Genomic DNA, 19,396 nt, shown 5'->3' on the forward strand with positions numbered 1-19,396 from the left:
TTTACCTTTTACATTTAGATCTACAGTTCACCTGGAATTCATTTTTGTGTATGGTGTGAGATACAAGTCAAGGTTTTTTTCTGTATGGTTCTCCATCTGATTCAGCACCATTCATTTCTTGGCCCAGTACCACATCTTCATAGCTTTATAAGAAATCTTGATATATGGTAATATAAGTTTTCCACCTTTATTATTCTTCATGTTGGTATTTGCTATTCTTGACCCTTTGCATTTCTATAAGTATATTAGAATCTGCTCATTTATGTACACACTCACAAAAAAAGCTTAGATTTTGATTAGGATTGTACTGAATCTAAGAATGTTGAGTTGACATTTTTACAGTATCAGGTTTTTCAGTCTAGGCATATAATGTGTCCTTCCATTTATTTAGGTGTTATTTAATTTCTCTCACTATTTTGGAGTTTTCGGAGTAGAGGTATTATATGTCTTTTAGATTTCTTTTTTGGGGGTGTTTTCCTGGCATTGTAAGTGGTATAGTTTTTTGTGTGTGTGTGTTTTACTTAATTTTATGTTTGTTGCTGATATATAGAAATATATGTTTCCATATTAACTTTCTATCCAGTAACCTTGTTAGATTTACTTAATAATTCTAGTAGTTTATTTATGAATTTTCTATGTACATTGAATTTCTGATTTCTAAGTGCTTTCTTATTCTTTGCCCCTTTTTCATAGTAGTTTGTTATGATGTTATGGATGCAATGTTCTTGTGAATGGCTTAAAGAATATTTATTAGAATTCAAGTTCTCTTTAAGTTTTTCATAATCTTGATTTCTGTAGGGGTTGTTTCTGTTGTTTTTTATTTTGGTCCTTCTCCTTAATGTTTTTCGTATTTCTTAAATACAGTGAAACCTGTGAGAGCTGAGACTCGATGGAACTGCCTTGTTTTTCCAGGTCTCAAAAGTTTTCCTCCTTTGACAGGGCGCATTATTGCTTGTTTTAGTGGAAAATATTTGAATTTTCCTCCTCTGATAGGTTTCTGCCTTATACAAGTTCCCTTTTGCAGGTTTTACTGTACCTAGTGATGTTATCTATTCATATTTATGAAGGACTAGGATGGTTGATTTTAGTACCTGGTAGTGGTTTCCAGATCTTTTCCCCAAATGGGTATGATGATTGAGATCTCTGTATAAGTTTGGTTTAAGGACCAGCAGTAGAAGGCTGAAAAAGGCTGAGGATGTATAAATGTCAGATTTTTATTTATTCTGTGGGCTGAGTGCTATAATGGCTCTTTTGAGTGTGTGGTTTTTTTCGTTTCCTTTGTCCTTATACTCTCTGCCCTGTAATGTGTGGATGTGTGGCGCAACCTTAGGTTCAGCCCTGCTTCCCTTTTGTCCGTAGCACACACGCTGGATGCTTTTCACAAGCGGATCTGGATACTAACTCTGGGAGCTAGAGTTGATACAGGAAGTAAAACTGTCATGAGTGGCTCTGCTGTTCTGTGAGCTTCAATTACCTTGATTTCCTAAAAAAAAAAAAAAAAAAAAATTTTTTTTTTTTTTTTTTTTTTAATCTAGCTTCTCGATCCTGAGCTTGGCATTTTCTCTCAGGTCCTATATAGGAGACTGGTAAGGACCGCTCTTGCCTCCTTATAGTCCTTTCCTGTGCTTGTTTTGCTTGGTTTGCTGTTTCTTCTGCCATGGCTTCTCTTGTCAATTCAGTCTCATCTGTTTCTTCTAAAAATAATAAGTATTCTTGTTCTTTTTTTTTTTGCTTGTCATTGGTACTATTTCTTGTTCTTAGGTTATTAGGATTTTTAAAGAAAACTTTGGACATAAAGTGCATGTATCTACTCCCCATCTTAAATAAAATATAAATACAGTTGAAGCTCCTTATTCCTTTCTCTGGTTGTATTTTACTCGTTATCATTCATCTATTAATATTATGTTTGTGTGTGTGTTTCTAAACAGTAAAAAGCATTGTTTCGGTGTGTTTTTAGCTTTATGTAGTGACATTGCATGAATCCTGCATGTCCTTTATTTTCATTCATCATGGCCCTTTTGTTTATTCCTTGTCTTAATATATCTTTTCTGCTATTTCAGTGGTATTTGGGTAAGGAGGTTAAGTCGGCCCATGTCTTTCTTAGTATGACTTTTTTAAAAGGGAGATTTAAGCACTTTTTGAATATATTGTCATTAACAGACGTACAGGGAAAAGGGCTTGGTGTTACCTCTTCTCGTTTCGTCTGGTGGTCATAGGCGAGTGTGATACCTAGCCATGTTATACAAGCCAGGCAATTGAATCTTAACTCTTCCTGCTGACCTCTATTCAGTGCTATGAATTCCTTTGGAGACAGAGAAACATTATTCAGTTCTGCTTAGCGTTTAACTGAGGTTTAAATGAAGATTTGAACTCTTAATGTTGGAAGGGATTTTTGGAGAGCATTTAGTACAAACTGAACTAAAAGAAACTCAGACCCAGAGAAGGTGAGTGACTTGTCTAAAGCGATCCAGGGGAAAAGCACTGGGATTAGAAGCCATTGTTGCAGTTTCTTGTTCTTTCTACCTTACTGCAGTGAACCAGAGGTTAGAGTTCTCGTTTGTTAACATTCATCTTTGATTTTTGCCTGTTCTTTAAAATACTTATTTGAGTACCAAGAGATATTTAGTAATTAAGAATAAATATAAATCTTTGAACTAATGCTTATCTGCCATGTTTTTCTTAGGATCAGACAGAATGATTTCAATCCCAGAATACTATGAAGGCAAAAATGTTCTCCTCACTGGAGCCACCGGCTTCCTAGGGAAGGTACTTCTGGAGAAGTTGCTGAGGTCTTGTTCTAAGGTGAATTCAGTGTATGTTCTGGTGAGGCAGAAAGCTGGACAGACACCCCAAGAGCGAGTAGAGGAGGTCATTAGTGGCAAGGTAAGTGTGGAAAATGGTCATTTGGGAGGGAGAAAAAAGTGTGTGTTTGTGTGTATAATTACTGCTGTATTCATCAACAGCTTGGTATATTTCTCCAGTATTCTGAAGAAAAAAAAAAAAAGCTGGAGCTCCTACAAGATGGCAATAAACTGGCCATGACTTGTGATCAGTAGGAAAAATAAGCTTTCCTCTGTGACAGGCAAAATTGTATAACAAGTTGTAAATTACCTTTATGGCATATATTTAAAGTGTGCTTTTAGAACAGTTGAGGGAGATTGTAATTACTAGATATTTTAAATAGTCTTTAGAGTAATAATTAAGAGGTAGTTTTGAACTGCCTACTATTCTATAAGATACTGTGCTTTGATAACGCTTTAAAATTTGTAAGCACAACTTGCTCCTCGCAACAGTAAGGAGGTAGGTGTGTCATGAGTTCTTATTAAATGGAAAGGAACATGGTGACAGAGGGGTAATATAGAATAAAAGAATGTATCATACATTTTGAACCTTTAGAAAAGTATTACTACGAAAAAATGGAAATGAACTGGCATAAAATTATTTCACAGCCATAAGCTTGTGAATTCTCTCAATATGAATGAGCACATCTGACATTCATTGATTATAAGTTCAGTAGAGTAGCTGTTAGATTTTCAGTGATTAGGTATCTGGTAGGTACCTTTTAACCTTCTAGAGAAGCCATGACCTATGCTTAACAAAACCAGAAATCTCTGAGTCACTCTGAGTAATTGAAAAATTGCTGAAAAATGTCAAAAGATATCATGATTAACAATAACTATCTAGAGTTATTAAATGAATAAATAATTGATTACATATGAACAGTGAATACATTTTCATGACCTAGTTTGTTTTGCTCTTCAATAGAAATCCATGAATTTGTTAATAATGACTAACTTTCATTGAGTATGTGCCTTGTGCGAGGCACAGTGGAAAGCACCTTACATGAATTTAATCAGCACAATGACCTTTTAGGGAAGTACTAGTAGTATTCCCATTTTATGAGCTCATATAGTTAGTGAGTGTTAGAGCCAATGTCTGTGAACCCTGGCAGTCTAACTCAGAGCTCATGCTCTCTGAGGGGCAGATGTTTATATATTCCATTTTACGTATGTGGACAATGAGCCTCAGAGGTTGTGATTTTGTCTGTGGTTATGTGATATGCTGATAATGGTTGGCGATAACACAGACTAAAAAAAAAAAAATAGCACAGACTACCTAATGACAAATTCCTGTGTAAATAAGAAAAGTAAAAAACAATGGAAGTTCTGTGTGGTACAGTGGGAAAAGCAGTCTTTAGAGTTGGATGGTTTACTAGTTCTAAGAGTTTAAGCTGGGACACTTTGAGGGAAAAATAGCTTACCTTCCTAAAGGAAGTGGCAAATTGGGAACGTATCAGGGAAATAATTAGAAGGTGACAAAGAGCAGAAAGGAAGAGGATGAAGGGCAGAGAACAACAGAGGTAACACACAGCAGGAAGAAGAGTTAGTTATGGGTTAGGATGGATAAACTAGGAGTGATGAAGTGTGACAACAGAACAGCTGTGAAAGAACAGACAAGATAAGATCCGTATAGCAGTGCAGCGGTGTTTTAACAAATTTTAATTGTCTTAACATCATGACATTGTAATAAAATCCGATAACTTATATTCACTATAATGACTCAAGATGAATTAAGAAAAATTGAACTGTAGTTAGAATGTTTTCTAAACTGAGCATTGTATCATGTGAAAATGATTTCCTATTCAGATATGACTTTTGTTCAGAAGGAATGCTTCAGATAGATGTAAAGGATTTGTGTTTTACTTATTTATGTTGTTTGCCCTCATAAAGGTGCAACCGTAGACCACAGGGTTTTAAGAGTGTGGTATAAGTTATTTATTAGATTTTCCTTTTAAAAAGAAATCATTTGATACTATTAATAGAGATTTAAAGAATAAAAATACTTACCTTTCTGTGAAATTGTTAGTTTCTACTGTTTACCTTATTAATTCACTGTGTACCCATGTGAAAGCTTCAAATAATTCTTAAACCAGGAAAACTTTTCTCTGAATTACTTTAAAAAAAAATCTCATTTAAGAGCTACTCAGTGACTCTATAACTCACCTGGCTAGTTATACATTTGTAATGTTAGAAAACTAAAAGGGAAGAACATGCTTAGCATTTCTCAAGCTGAAAGAACCGAAGAAAAAATTCAAGCCTCAAGTTGCAATAGTAAAGGATTCTGCAGGCAAAAAATTAAACACGGGAAACATCAAAAGAAGATGGAAGGAATGCACAGCCACTGTACCAAAAAGAATTGGTCAGCACTCAGCCATTTCAGGAATTATTATACGATCAAGAACGGATGGTACTGAAGAAGTCCAAGCTGCACTGAAGGCACTGGCGAAAACAAGGCTCCAGGAATTGATGGAATCCAATTGAGATGTTTCAACAAATGAGTGCAATGCTGGAAGCACTCACTCGTCTGTGCCAAGAAATTTGGGGAGACAGCTAGCTGGCCAGCAGACTGGAAGAGATCCATATTTATGCCTATTTCAAAGAAAGGTGATCCAACAGAATGCAGAAATTATTGAACAATGTCATTATTATCACGGGCAAGTAAAATTTGGTTGAAGATAATTCAGTACATCGACAGGGAACTGCCAGAAATTCAAGCCAGATTCAGAAGAGGGCATGGAACCAGGGATGTCATTGCTGATGTCAAACCGACCTGGCCTGCAAGCAGAGAATACCAGAAAGATGTTTACCTGTGTTTTATTGACTATGGAAAGGCACTCTGCTGTGTGGATCATAACAAATTATGGGTAACATTACGAAGAATAGGAATTCCAGAGTCCTTAATTGTGCTTATGTGGAAACTATACATAGACCAAGAGGCAGCTGTTTGAACAGAGCAAGGGGATACTGCATGGTTTAAAGTCAGGAAAGGTGTGAAGGTTGTATCCTTTCAGCATACTTACTCAGTTTGTATGCTGAGCAAATAATCCGAGAGGCTGGACTATATGAAGAATGCGTCGTCAGCCTTGGAGGAAGACTCATTAACAACTTACGATATGCAAGTGACACAAGTTTGCCTGCCGAAAGCGAAGAGGACTTGAAGCACTTACTGATTAATTAAGATCAAACACTACAACTTTCAGTATGGGCTACACCTCAGCATAAAACAAAAATCCTCACAGCTGGACCAATAAGCAGCATTATGATAAATGGAGAAAATATTGAACTTTTCAAGGATTTCATTTTATTTGGATCCACAATCAGTGCCACAAAAGCAGCAGTCAAGAAATCAAATGATGTATTGCTTTGGGCAAATCTGCTGCAAGAGACCTCTTTAAAGTGTTAGAAAGTGCAGATACCACCTTTAGTACTAAGGTGTGCCTGACCCAAGCCGTGGTGTTTTCAGTCCCCTCCTACGCATGTGAGACCTGGACAATAAATAAGGAATATGGAAGAATAATTGATGAATTTCAATTATGGCGTTGACGAAGAATATTGAACATACCACGGACTGCCAGAAGAACGAACAAATCTGTCTTGGAAGGAGTACAGCCAGCATGCTCCTTAGAAGGGAGGATGGCAAGATTGTCTCCCGTACTTTGGGTACGTTATCAAGAGGAATCGGTCCCTGGAGAAGTACATGCTTGGTAAAATAGAGGACTAGCAGAAAAGAGGAAGACCCTCAGCAAAATGGATTGACACAGTGGCCATAACAACGGGCTCAAACATAGCAAGGATTGGGAGGATAGCGGGGACCTGGTAGTGTTTTGTTCTATTGTATGTCGTGTCACTATGAGTCAGAATTGACTGGATGGCACCTAACAACAACGTTCTTCCCATTGCCCCTATCAGCACCCCTCCCATTCCCCCAGAGGATTCTGTCTTCTGAAATACAATGCAAATTATTAGTTATATTATTATTTTTAATTTCCACTTGTTTGACTTGAGGAAGAGGGCTTCAGACCAAAAAATATGCATAATTACACATCAGAGAAGTACAGCTAGTTTTAACTAAACTCTTAAAAAATTATTTCATGAACTTTCTAGCTACTTATTTTTAAAAGTAAGATGTGAGTTAATATTCCCATACTTACTGACGTAAGGGTAGGTACATAATAACTGCTCTTGAAGAATTTGCCATCTAAATGGGCGGTAGGTATAAAGTTCGTTTTCTCAGTTTTTTCCCTAGAACTGAGAAAATGGACGGAGCTGTGTTCCATATCTTTTTAAAATGAAAGCTATTTGGTAGAGTAATATAAGGACAATTTTGAGAAAATATAATTTAGAGCTTTTCTCCAGGTGACTTTTAATTATAACGGTTGAGCAAATTATCTCAAAGAGTAGATTGATTATAATCTATTGGCAAAACGATATGGTTACCTTATGGCTGTACGGGAGCCCTGGTGGCACAGTGGTTAAGGGTTCGGCTGCTAACTGAAAGATTGGCAGTTTGAATCCACCAGCCGCTCCTGGAAACTCCATGGGGCAGTTCGACCCTGTTCTGTAAGGTTGCTGCTGTGAGTTGGAATCCACTCAACGGCAATGGGTTTGGATGGCTATACTTTTTCATTCTGCAGAATAGGTTGAAAGATTCTCTTTATTTAAGGCAGCCCTTCTCAAACTTTGAGTCTGTGAACCCCTTTACACTCTCTGAAATTACTGAGGACTCCAAAGGGGTTTTGTTGTTTTGGGTTATATCTTATTTAACATTTTAGAAATTAAAGCTGAGGGGTTTTTAAAGCACAAGGATATACAAGCACACATTCCGTTAGAGATCAGAGCAATCCATTAGGGATTAGAGCAATGATGTTATACAATGTATAGCCTCTGGGAAACTGTGGATTCTTAAAAGAGAATGAGAGTGAATAATGCGAATAAAGTCTTAGTTTTATTATGAAAATAGTTTTGACCTTATGAACTTCCTGAAAGAATCCCAGGGATTCCCAGACCATTTTTTTTTTTTGGATATCCCTAATAGGAGCAAATTTTCCCGCTTTAAGGAAAGATTTGACTTTTTCAAACATCCTGAAGTTATTTAAACCCAAGTGTGGTGGTAAAGGTTTGGAGAATGACGTTGGGATCCGAGACAGGTGTGACTGAAAAGCCGTGAGCTTATTTTTGGTACATGTAAGGAATCTGACTCTGCAGGCATATCTCAAAAAGGAATTCCTATGATAGCATGTATTTTGGAATGAGAATGATGCCCATTAAAATATCTTAAATTGTACAGACTTGTTTTAAAATCAGAGCAGTAGGAAAACCCTTCCATAACCAGCCAGTCTTTTTACTTTGAATGAACTTCATATACCTTTGTGATATGTTGCTTAAGATTGGCGTTAATTGTCAGATCATTTTAGCTCCTATTTGGCACCATGCAGCAGATATTCCTCATTGCGTAGCTTTTTATTTACTCATTTTTACCCTCAGATGTGTGGTCCATTCTCAGAAATATAGTAATTATCGTCATCCTTAACTATTCAGGATAGTCTGAATTAGTCTCTTTAACTTCTGTTTCTCTTTCTGATTCTTTGTTGAATCCTTTTGGGATCCACTGCTTCCCTTAAAACCTACAATAAGGGAGCCATCAAGGAGGCAGCTATAAAACCACAAGGCTTATGTTAAATAAAAATGCCTGCATGCATGTTTTCCATTGCCACTTCAGCCTTTGCCTGCTCATCTTGGCATTTTATCATGAACCACTTGTATTGGTATGTTTTAATCACCTCTTGCCCCGAGTAAGGGGTTACTTAATTCATTTTTTATTTCCAGGAAAGTTTTATTATACCTACTCAGTACTGGGCACCTCACTTGATGCAGGGGATTGAATTGAGGGATAAATAAGATGGGTTCTCTGCCTTAATGGACCTCACAGTCTAAAGAGTTCTGAAGAGGTAGGTGGGAAGGAAGAAAGTATAGAGTGTCAAGAGGAGATTGGATGGGGAGGGTATTGGAGTTGGTGTCCTGGTTGGAATTGAGGGCCTGAGTAAAATGTGAAAGATGCAGACATCTCTTCTGGGGCATCCAGGGCAGAGTTTCTAAAACTTTTCCTTCATAGTAAGTCTAGTCTGTAAAGAAGATGAATATTTTCTACTTAAAGGCTGAAATTTCATTGAAGTTTTATGTTTTAAACTAAACATATGGCCATTATTTTCAATATAAAAATGGTTTGCCCCTAAATATTTGATTAAAATAGCACTTCATAAAATTACATCGTTTTAGGTTGTGGCTTCAATTTCTTCCTTGTACATCCTACCACTTAGTGCTAGGGCCGCTTATTTCCCGTTACGGATAATGTTGCTGGTGAATCAATAGAAATGAGCCTTTTTTGTGTGTGTTGAGTAGCGGTGAGTGTACACTTGACGTTAGTAAGAAACCTGTAGGTTAAGGCCTACTATGATTTTGAAGCAGGAATATAAGAGTATAGGCAAAAGGGGTATACCATAGTGGGACATTGGCTTGTAGCAGCGTTTCTAAATTTCAACACCATCGACATTTTGGGTTGGATAGTTGTTTGTTATGAAGGCTGTCCTGTGCATTGTATAGTGTGGCAGCACTCCCAGTCTTTTACCCACTAGATAGCAGTGGTACCTTCCCTTCCCTCACTCGTTTTTGACAACCAAAAATGTCTCCAGACAGTGCCAGATGTCCCCAGGGGGACAAAATCACCCCTGGTTGAGAACCCTGACTTAAGGGAATGTCTCAGCAAGAAAAACTCCATGATGATGAGGACTGAATTAAGATAGTTGATATCAGGAAGTAAATTCTAGAAAGTATATTAAAGTATGTACTAATTAACTTAGTAAAGTACGGTGGGTTAATTGATTGGGACACTGGTAGGTCAAAAGCACTGGAAAAGATGGTATTGAGTAGAGAGATTGTATTTAGAAAAGGGAAAAGGATCAGGTTTGAAGCAGCATGATCATGTGGTACAAATGTCTGATATGAAGGAGAATTAAAGGTCACTAGCATTTTGAGAGAATGAAGTGTGAATTCTTGGAAGTTTTCTCGTCATTCCTCAGGTCACTTTATCTCTGCTTGTCCTGTAACTAGTGCAGTTCTTCAAGGTTCTTTTCTAGGCCTTGATTTCTTCTCAGAGGTTCAGTTTAGATGGTTACTAAGCATTTCCTGTTTTGTGTGAGATGAATGTGATTGTGTTTAAATAGATTTGGCAGGAAAAAAAGCTTCATATAGTCTAGACCTTGGGCTCTCGTCAGTGCTACTACCCACATGATCTCTTCTACGCCTGGGGCTTAAATTACTATGCATATGTCGATAGTAAAATCTGTATCAGTAGTCTTGTCTCCCCTGCGCTTCAGACCCACAGAACCAATCACCTGTATTAGACCTGTTTTCTGGGGTGTCACATAGGCACTTGAATCTCAGTCTTCACAAAACTGAATTTGTATCTACAAAACTGCATTCCTTTCTCTTCCGGCATTTTCAGTCTAATGAATTTATTCACTTAACAAATGTTTGTCACGCCTACATCTTACCAGGCACTATGCCAGCTAGGGCCTGTATACGGAGCAAAGTAGATAGAGTTCTTCCCCTCATGGAGCTTATATTCTTTATCCCTCAAATCCAGTCGTTGGCAAAATCCTGTTGATAGTACTTCCTACATATATCTCTGATATGTATCTATCTTTTCATCCTTATTGCGTTACCTTGTCAGACCATGATCCTTCTTCATGTGGGTTTAGGATGCAAAAGCATCCAAAAATTCATTGCAAGCAAACTGCTCTTTATGATTATAAACATGCTTGCATCACTTTCCTGCATAAAATCCATCAATAGCTCACCATTGCTCCTAGATAAAAATCAATCTATTTAATATGGCTTACAAGTCACAATTAATCTGGCCCTGTTTACCTCTGCAGAACTCTGGCCACTTTTCCGTCTCTACTCTATGTTCCAAGCTTACTGAACTACTTATAATTCCCCAAACATATTAAGCCCACTCAGTTCTAGGCAGTTCTATATAATGCATCCCCAGCTGGAACAATTTTCTGCTTTCTTCTTGCAGGTCCTCTCTACTGCCAACACATACATGAACACACACACCTCCACTCTGTGTGTCATTTAGGTCTCGGCTTAAATGTCGTTTACTTTGAGAAGCTATGTCTGTTTTATTACTTACCACACTATATTTTAATTTACTTGTCTTGTTTTTCCTGTTAGACTCTAAACAATGTAAGGGCAAAGACCATGCATGTCCTTGTTTTCTCAGGGCCCAGAAGGTACCTGGTCAATATGAAGTGCTTAGTAAATATTTTTTGAGTTAGTATAAAAACACATCAGTATTGGAGTCACTAGCTGGCAGCAGTGTAGGGAAAGACTGTTATATACTAAAGTCATTTAGGAAGGTGAAAGTGAGCACTTGAATATGTTATGTAGGCTTTCCTCCCAGGCTAAGAATCCTTGGTTAAACTGCAAGTATTAACCTTAAGTGAAATGGAGAGTCAGAGTATGATAGAGCAGTGACTTGGAGGTAGCATCAGTGTTCTTCTGTAAAATTTGGTATAAAAAACTAAGTTTGACTCACAGTTGAATGTGTCTTTACACTATAATCATCTTGTCATCCAGCTGATCCTCTAGCTAAATTGGTTCCTTTTGGTATATTTAAGGAATGTTGAATTTGAGATTAGAATCATAGTTTGTCCAGTTTCTAATCTGCACATTTGGTTACCAACTCTTTTCTTCCCCTTTAGCATGTTTACTTTTTTTTTAATTCTAAGATTTTAGGTAGAATGTGAATCTCGTAGTGTTTAATCTACTGAAAGAGAATAAAAGCAAAATAAAATCAAGTGATAAATTAAGGTCTAGATTTAAAAAATCTGAGTGATCATTTTAAACATTGTCCTGATGTTTGTGTTGCTTAAGTCTGTTCTCAGAGGCAATGTAATCTAATCAACAAGGGTGTGGACAGTTCAAATTCATCTCCACAAATAACCAGCTCTGTGTCTTTGGCAAGTTACGTAATCTCTCTGTGTCTCAGATTCTTCATCTATAAAATGGGATAATAGTATATGCCTCATAGAGTGTTATCTATACAGAATAATAAAAATTAAGAATAGCAAATTTAGGAATTGCATCGTTTAAGTTTTTTAACTAGTGATCCTTAGTGGTTAAAGATGGGTAATAATGGTTTTAGAAAGTTGAAATATACTGCCCTAAAATATTTTTTCCCTTTTGATAGCTCTTTGACAGACTGAGAGATGAAAATCCAGACTTTAGAGAGAAAATTATAGCAATCAACAGTGAACTCACTCAACCTGAACTGGCTCTTAGTGAAGAAGATAAAGAGGCCATCATAGATTCTACCAATATTATATTCCACTGTGCAGCTACAGTAAGGTTTAATGAAAATTTAAGGTAAGTACAGATATTTATATAACATTGAACTTCAACATAGTTACTCTAAAACATCTGATTTTAAGTCTGCTTTTTAGTCAAGTTATTTTGAAAACGACATGAAACTGTTTACCATATGTTAAGTGTAGTTTTTCGTGTCCTATACGGTGTTAAGAGAATTACCTTCCTCTGCCTAATTAGCTTTCAAAACATTGGATAACTAGTGTATGTTTACTGGAAGAAGTTGCCATGAATTTAAACATGTGAATAGGGAAGAAGGAGGCAAGAAGTGGGAAGTATGGAATAGAAGAAAGAGAAGTTTACCTTTGGTAGGTGTATGTCTTAACAACTAAAAACTAAAAAAAACTAGTAGTGTTTATTTCCTTCTCCTCCCATTCTTTCAGAAGCATACACCCCAGCAGCTTTTTTTTTTTCTACTCCATATCTTATCCATCTGAAAATTAAACAAAATTAGGCTCAGGTTTTGCATAATAAGACAAAAAAAAAAAAGACAAAGCAGCCTATAAATTTGAGTCATACCTTGTTTTTGTTTTAAAACTCTGGTGACAGGATTAGTGGGGCAGGGTACATTGGACATTTAAAGTTAAAAAAAAAAAATTTGATTTCCTTTAAGGTGCCCATGTCAAGAAAAAAAAATTTTTTAAATACTAACAAATATGCATTTTAAATAATGGTGCTTAATTTAGAGCATTCTTTTTGATTGTATGTTCAGTATTAGTTTTTTTATAATGTTAATCTGATTGTATGGTCTTATGCCAGTTGAGATGGTGTAGACTTTTTTAGGTTTCAACACTACTTCAAAACCTTCTCTTTAAAATGTTTTTAAGTTCTTATTTTAGATGAAGAGAAAGATAACACACAATACAGGAGAGGTCAACACAACTGGACTAAACCAAAAGCAAAGAAGTTTCCTGAATAAACGGAACACTTCGAAGGCCAGCGTAGCAGGGGCAGGGATTTGGGGACCATGGTCTCAGGGGACATCTAGGTCATTTGGCATAATAAAATCAATTAAGAAAACATTCTGTATCCCACTTTGGAGAGTGGTGTCTGGGATCTTGAACACTAGCAAGCGGCCAATCTCAGATTCATCAGTTGGTCTCCACCCACATGGAGCAAAGGAGAATGAAGAACACCAAAGACACCAGGTAATTATGAGCCCAAGAGACAGAAAGGGCCACATTAACAAGAGACTACATCAGCCTGAGACCAGAAGAACTAGATGGTGCCTGGCGGCAACTGATGATTGCCCTGACAGGGAAGACAACAGAGAACCCCTGAGGGAGCGGGAGAGCAGTGGGATGCAGACCCCAGATGCTAGTAAAAAGATCACACTTACTGGTCTAACTGAGACTAGAAGCACCCTGGAGGTCATGGTCCCCAGACCTTCTGTTAGCCCAAGACAGGAACCATTCCCAAAGGCAACTCTTCAAACAGGGATTGGACTGGACTTCGGGATAGAAAATGATACTGGTCAAGAGTGAGCTTCTTGGATCAAGTAGACACCTGAGACTATGTTGTCATCTCCTCTCTGGAGGGGAGATAAGAGGGCAGAGGGGATCAGAAGCTGGCCGAATACACACGAAAAGAGAGAGTGGAGGGGAGAAGTGTGCTGTGTCATTAGGAGGAGAGCAACTAGGAGTATATAGTAAGGCGTATATAAATTTTTGTATGGGAGACGGACTTGATTTGTAAACTTTCACTTAAAGCACAATAAAAATTTAAAAAATTTTAAATTCTAATTACAAAGGGTTTTGAGATTACTCCCCATGTTGTCATTATTTAATGCATAACTGTAAACCTTAATTATATAACACGACAGGTCAATGCCAAAACATTACAGTGAATTTTGTCAGTAGTTGGATGAGGGCACTGTAATAGTCCCTTACATTTTTGCAGTAGTTCTTTATAGGTTTCAAGGTATTTTCTCATTCATTATTTTATATAACAAACTCATTTTACACTTGAACCTGAGGCAACACTGTGTAATGGAAAAGGATGTGACCTTTGGAATTGTATACTTAGTTCTAATCTGGCCTTTATCGTTTACTAGCTGGTGAGTTTGGGCAAGTTATGAACCTCCCTGAGCCTCAATTTTAATATATAAAATTGAGATAATATTTCTCAAAAGATTTTTTTTTTCCTCTCTTTCAAAAGTCTTTCGATAACTTTCCAGTTTGCCTGTCCACCATAGAAGGTCTGTGTAGCAGTTGCTTTACTTGTTTATTTTTTGGCTTTTTCTATGCAGCCAACAGGTGAAATAGTTGGAATACTGTGCACTGTTAATGTGTTCATGATTCAAAAGTGACAAAAGAATATTTTTAGAACTATAATACAATCTCATTTTTATAAAATACATGTATACATATATATATGTATAATCATGTTTCTGTATTTGCCAGTTGTTATCTTTACATAGTACAGTTACAGGTAGGTTTTTAGTTTTACTTGTGTATTATTTTTTCCACGGTGAAAATATATTACCCTTCAAATAAAGATGTAAGCAAATAATTTTTAAAAATTATTTTTAAAAAAGCAGCACTTAAAAGCTTGAAGGAACTGTTATTGTCATTAACTAACAAAACTTTGTTTTTTACATTAAAAATGTTTTTCTTTGTGTGTACATAATTTTGTACAATTCATTTTCTAAGATTATGAATGGTTTCTAATGCTTTATTTATCTTTCCTGAAATTCATTATTGGGTATCAGTATGAAATAGCCATTCTAATGGATAGTTTGTTAAGTGCTTGAATGCTAATTGCAACGGTCTTGAATGCTAGTTGAACCACCAGCCCACCAGCCAAGAGCTTGGAAACACTGTGGGGCAGTTCTGCACTGTTCTGTAGGGTCACTATAAGTGAGAATTGACTTGACTGCAATGGGTTTGGTTTGGGTTTTGGTTTTAGTTCTGGCTTTTTTATTTTTTCCTTCATAACCAAAAAGAAAAAAAAAAAGTTCACACAGCCTTCTAAAACTTAGTGAAGTTTCAAGAAAAAATGTATGTAGATACTGACTAATTGTGGTATAGTCCTCATTGGCTTAAAGAGGAAATTAGATTATTTTGGTTAGTTAATAAAAAATAGGCAACATTAATTAGGGTGAGACTCATCAAAGCAACCTTTGTGAGGAGGGCCAAAGTAGCTTCAGGGAATCTTCTCCCTCTTTCTGTTGCCCTTGGAGTGAAAGCAACACAATCATTAATGAAAGAGAAGTCTTTTCATTATTATGATTTCTTCGTTTACTAGAGATAAGTTGTGGAAGTGGTAAGTACTGCGTTGTCCTTCTTTTCCTTGTCAAGGCACATTGAAATTATTGTTTTCTGTGAAGCAATTCTAATGGATATTGACTTGTAAGTGGTGATAGGACAACATTAGGTTTGGATCAGATATTCTAAAGTGCTGTAGGTTGGCATAAAATAACTATTCATAAAACAATTACTCTTTATAACCATTTTTTAAGTTAACCCACAAATAAAAAATGGCACAAAGTACTGCCAGGAAAAAAACTCAGATTTTACTCTAGTGTTATGCCAAACAGTTTGGGAGAAACCGAGATAAGTTGCACACAGATCCTGTTCTCAAAGTACATATAGTCAAATAGAAAAGATATGATATACTTAAATAATCATAATACAGGATAGAAAATAAGGAGTTACTTAAGGGCACACATAAAGTGCTGAGAGGATTAAGAGGAGAGAGAGCTCATTCATTTTCAGATATGGTGGTACCTAAATCTTGAGGTGAGAAAAATTGGATATCCAAATTAGGAATTATAAAAAAAATACTAACAAAAGGTGAAGAGAGGAGTAATATCGAAGATAATAAAAGGAGTTATTTAAATAGTTGATTATGGGGTCTGGTCTGCCTTAGGTAGTAAGGGAAGTGAAGGCAGGACAGGACCGATAGAGCTGAGAGTAAAGAAGTGTCAAACTGGAGACCATGATAAGGACAACAGGTTTAAGCGGAGAAATGAAAGGACAGATGTTGTAGTCTGGTGGAAATTCATAGTACAAGATTTCAGAGGTGGAGCAATTGTGGGTGAAAAGGCTAAGGGTATGACTGAGTATGTTTTGAGAAAGGAATGTAAATAATGATTGATGATTAGAAAATATCAAACTGTTGAGTCTAAGGGCATCGATTCCCAAACCTTAGAATGTATTATGAATCTTAAGAATTACTGGAAAATGTGTTTAAAATGCAGATTCTTGAGCTGCACTTGGCAAATTCTGACCCTCTATTTCTGGAGTAATATTCAGGAATCCTCATTTTTAACAAAATGAACCATAATAACAAAGCTTGTTCATTTTGACCCCCTCTCCCCCAAGCCAGTGTCCCTGAGTAGCCCAAGGTTGGAGGTTTGAACCCACCCAGCCACATCATGGAAGAAAGGCCTGGTGATTTATTTCTGTAAAGATTATAACCAGGAAAACCCTATGGAGCTCAGTTCTACTCTGTAACACATGGGGTCACCGTGAATTGGAATCAACTCCTTGGCAAAGCCCCCTTCCCCTCCCACCCCAGGCCAGTCTTAAGATGCGTTTATGACTCCATATAACCAACACATAATGAGAACACTATTTTTGTTTAGTACTAAATGCTTTTTGAGCTATCATGTCTGGATCTCAGCGTGAAGTTCAGTAGAGTAAAAATTGGGTTGAGGTAAAATAGAATGAGATTGACTAGCCTGGCATAGTTTCCTGTGTGGGCACAAAGAGCTTCAGGTTTAAGCTCTCAGGTACAAATGGGGGCTAGGGGGAAGCAAGACACCGGAGTGTTTCCTCTCAAATAATTCCTTATTTTCAGTGACCCAGAATCTCGGTCACCATCCTCAGGAACCTTAACAGAATATCCTTTGTGTGTTTCTCTCAAAACATTACCCTTTCTACTCCCATTGTTTTGCAGGTGCAAAAGAAAATAGCACATTCTCTTACAGTCTAGTAGACGGTATCCTCCCTGTGAAATGTCTTGCTGGATTTTCATGTGAACAGACTCCCCCCGCCCCCCGCCCAATTGAAACAAGGAAGAAAAAAATAGCATCCGTGATTGTACTACCCCAATTTAATTATTTAATTTAAAAAATTTCCTTCTAGTATGTTTTTATAGATTCTTCCTCAGATACTATTAAATGAAAAACCAAGGGACAGAGTTTTTTCTCTCATGAGTTATTCCTTGTTCCTGGTGACCCAGAACTCGATGTCCCTTCCTCAGGAACCTGTAACAGAATATTCTTGATACACCTCTCCTAAAACAGTACCTTCCTTACTGCCGTTGTTTTTCAGATGTGATAGACATCAAAGCACTACTTTACAATTGAGTGGACAGGGTATCCGTGAAGTATCCTGGCTTTTTAAAGACTAAAACCAGTTGCTGTTGAGTTGATTTCAATTCATGGTGACCCCATGTGTTCAGAGTAAAACTGCCCTCCACAGGGTTTTCAGAGCTGTGACCTTTTGGAGACAGATCGTCAGGGCTTTCTTCTGAGGCGCCTCTGGGTGGGTTCAGACCTCCAACTTTGTGATTAGGAGTGTAGCGCTTAACCGTTTGTGCCATCTAGGGACTCCCTGTTAAAGAATAGTTGGATTTTTTTCTTCTTAAATACTAAAAATAATGAGAAACTTGAAAAGTGTTAACTGTTATCATTAAAAAATATTTTGGTCCATCTTTGAGCATATATTATTTTACACAGTTGTGAATATACAAAAATTTTCATATTTCTAATTTTTTCCCATGATTGTAATTTTAGTGATTTGATGATATCCCATCATGTTGCTATACTACACTTATGTAATATTTAGATTAGCAAATTTAGGATGTTTTCATTTACCAACAAGTTTTTTCCTCTCAATTTCGGTAGGTTAACTAGATTAACAACTATCTCATTTCTTTAATTCCTGGTACTCTGTCCTCATGTCTTTCAGATCAGTTGTGCCAATTTATAAGTCTCACTAGCAGTGTGTTACTTTACCAGTTTTATCATGGTATTACTGGCATCAAGTATTTCAGCCTTTTTAAAAAATAACAGATTATAAAGAAAGTTTAATAGAGAGCAAAAACTACCTGCCATCTCATTACCTTAACTAATACTTGTTTATTGCCTGCTTGGGACTTAAGAATCATGCTAAATGCTTGCAAACTATTTATTTTATTTAATTTTATACAAATTATAGTAGATAGATTGCATATTGCTCATATTTACAGGTGAGGAAACAGGCCTGAGTGCTGAAGTAACTTTACCAAGAGCATCTAATCCTAGCTAATAGGTAGGCCAAAGCAGGATTTGAACTCAGGCCTGTCTGACTCAAGAGCCTTATTCTTAAGCCTGCCTTACATCATGTGTATGTCATTTTGTATTCTTTTTATAGATTTTCCATGTCTTTATAGTTTTCATATTATAATTATTTTAATGGTTGTATTCTTTCATTGTGATGAAATATCTATTTTATTAAACCATTCCGTTTGTAGTGAATTTTTGGGCTCTGTAGGCTTTTGCTATTATTAGATGACGTTTCATTGATTTTATTTACTTATGCATACATGTTTTTGCTTCTGTAGAATTAGTTTGAGTAAATTCTAAGAAAGGAATATATAGATTAGTTTGGGATCTTGGATATGCTTCTTATAACAAATGTACTAATTTTTTAAATTATTATTATTGTAGTGAAAATACAATAAAACATATTTTATTAATATATGTACTAGTTTTATTAATATCACTTTGACTTTTGTAAGGTAATCTTAAAGAGGTGTTCGAAGGATTGATTTGCTACGTTCTTATTTGATTATATATTAACATAATTTACTGTTTCTAGATTTTTTTTAATTATTATTGTTTCACCTTTATTGCTGATTTTGCCTTAGCATTTTAATTTCTTCTCCTTGTGGCACATCCATATCATGAAAGGTTATACCTTTAAAAAGTAAGATTCCAAAAAAAAAAAAAAACCAGCATGACATTAAGGTGCATGCATAAAAGGTAAAAAAAGCTAAATCATCCATGTTATCGCTGGGTAATTTTAATTTTTTTAGTTTGTACTTTTATTTTTCAAATCTAACAATGAAGTTTATTTAATAATTAGAAAATTTCTTTTTAAACATAACTGATAGAGTAGATGTACTTCATATTGAAA

At 36.2% G+C, this 19,396-nt stretch overlaps 1 protein-coding gene across 6 annotated transcripts in view; it reads left to right on the plus strand.

The window, feature by feature from the left end:
• FAR1 (fatty acyl-CoA reductase 1) overlaps positions 1-19,396 on the plus strand; it is an 87,081-nt gene that overhangs the window by 44,098 nt on the left and 23,587 nt on the right. For all 6 annotated transcript variants that reach the window (XM_049890478.1, XM_049890477.1, XM_049890481.1 and 3 more), the window contains 2 exons: positions 2,684-2,883; positions 12,094-12,269. In XM_049890478.1, the coding sequence (XP_049746435.1) occupies positions 2,695-2,883; positions 12,094-12,269 (365 nt within the window). In that variant the 5' untranslated portion in view covers positions 2,684-2,694. The remainder of the gene's footprint in view (positions 1-2,683; positions 2,884-12,093; positions 12,270-19,396) is intronic.

This window comes from Elephas maximus, chromosome 7, assembly GCF_024166365.1.
Source record: "Elephas maximus indicus isolate mEleMax1 chromosome 7, mEleMax1 primary haplotype, whole genome shotgun sequence".
NCBI classification, from domain to species: domain Eukaryota; kingdom Metazoa; phylum Chordata; class Mammalia; order Proboscidea; family Elephantidae; genus Elephas; species Elephas maximus.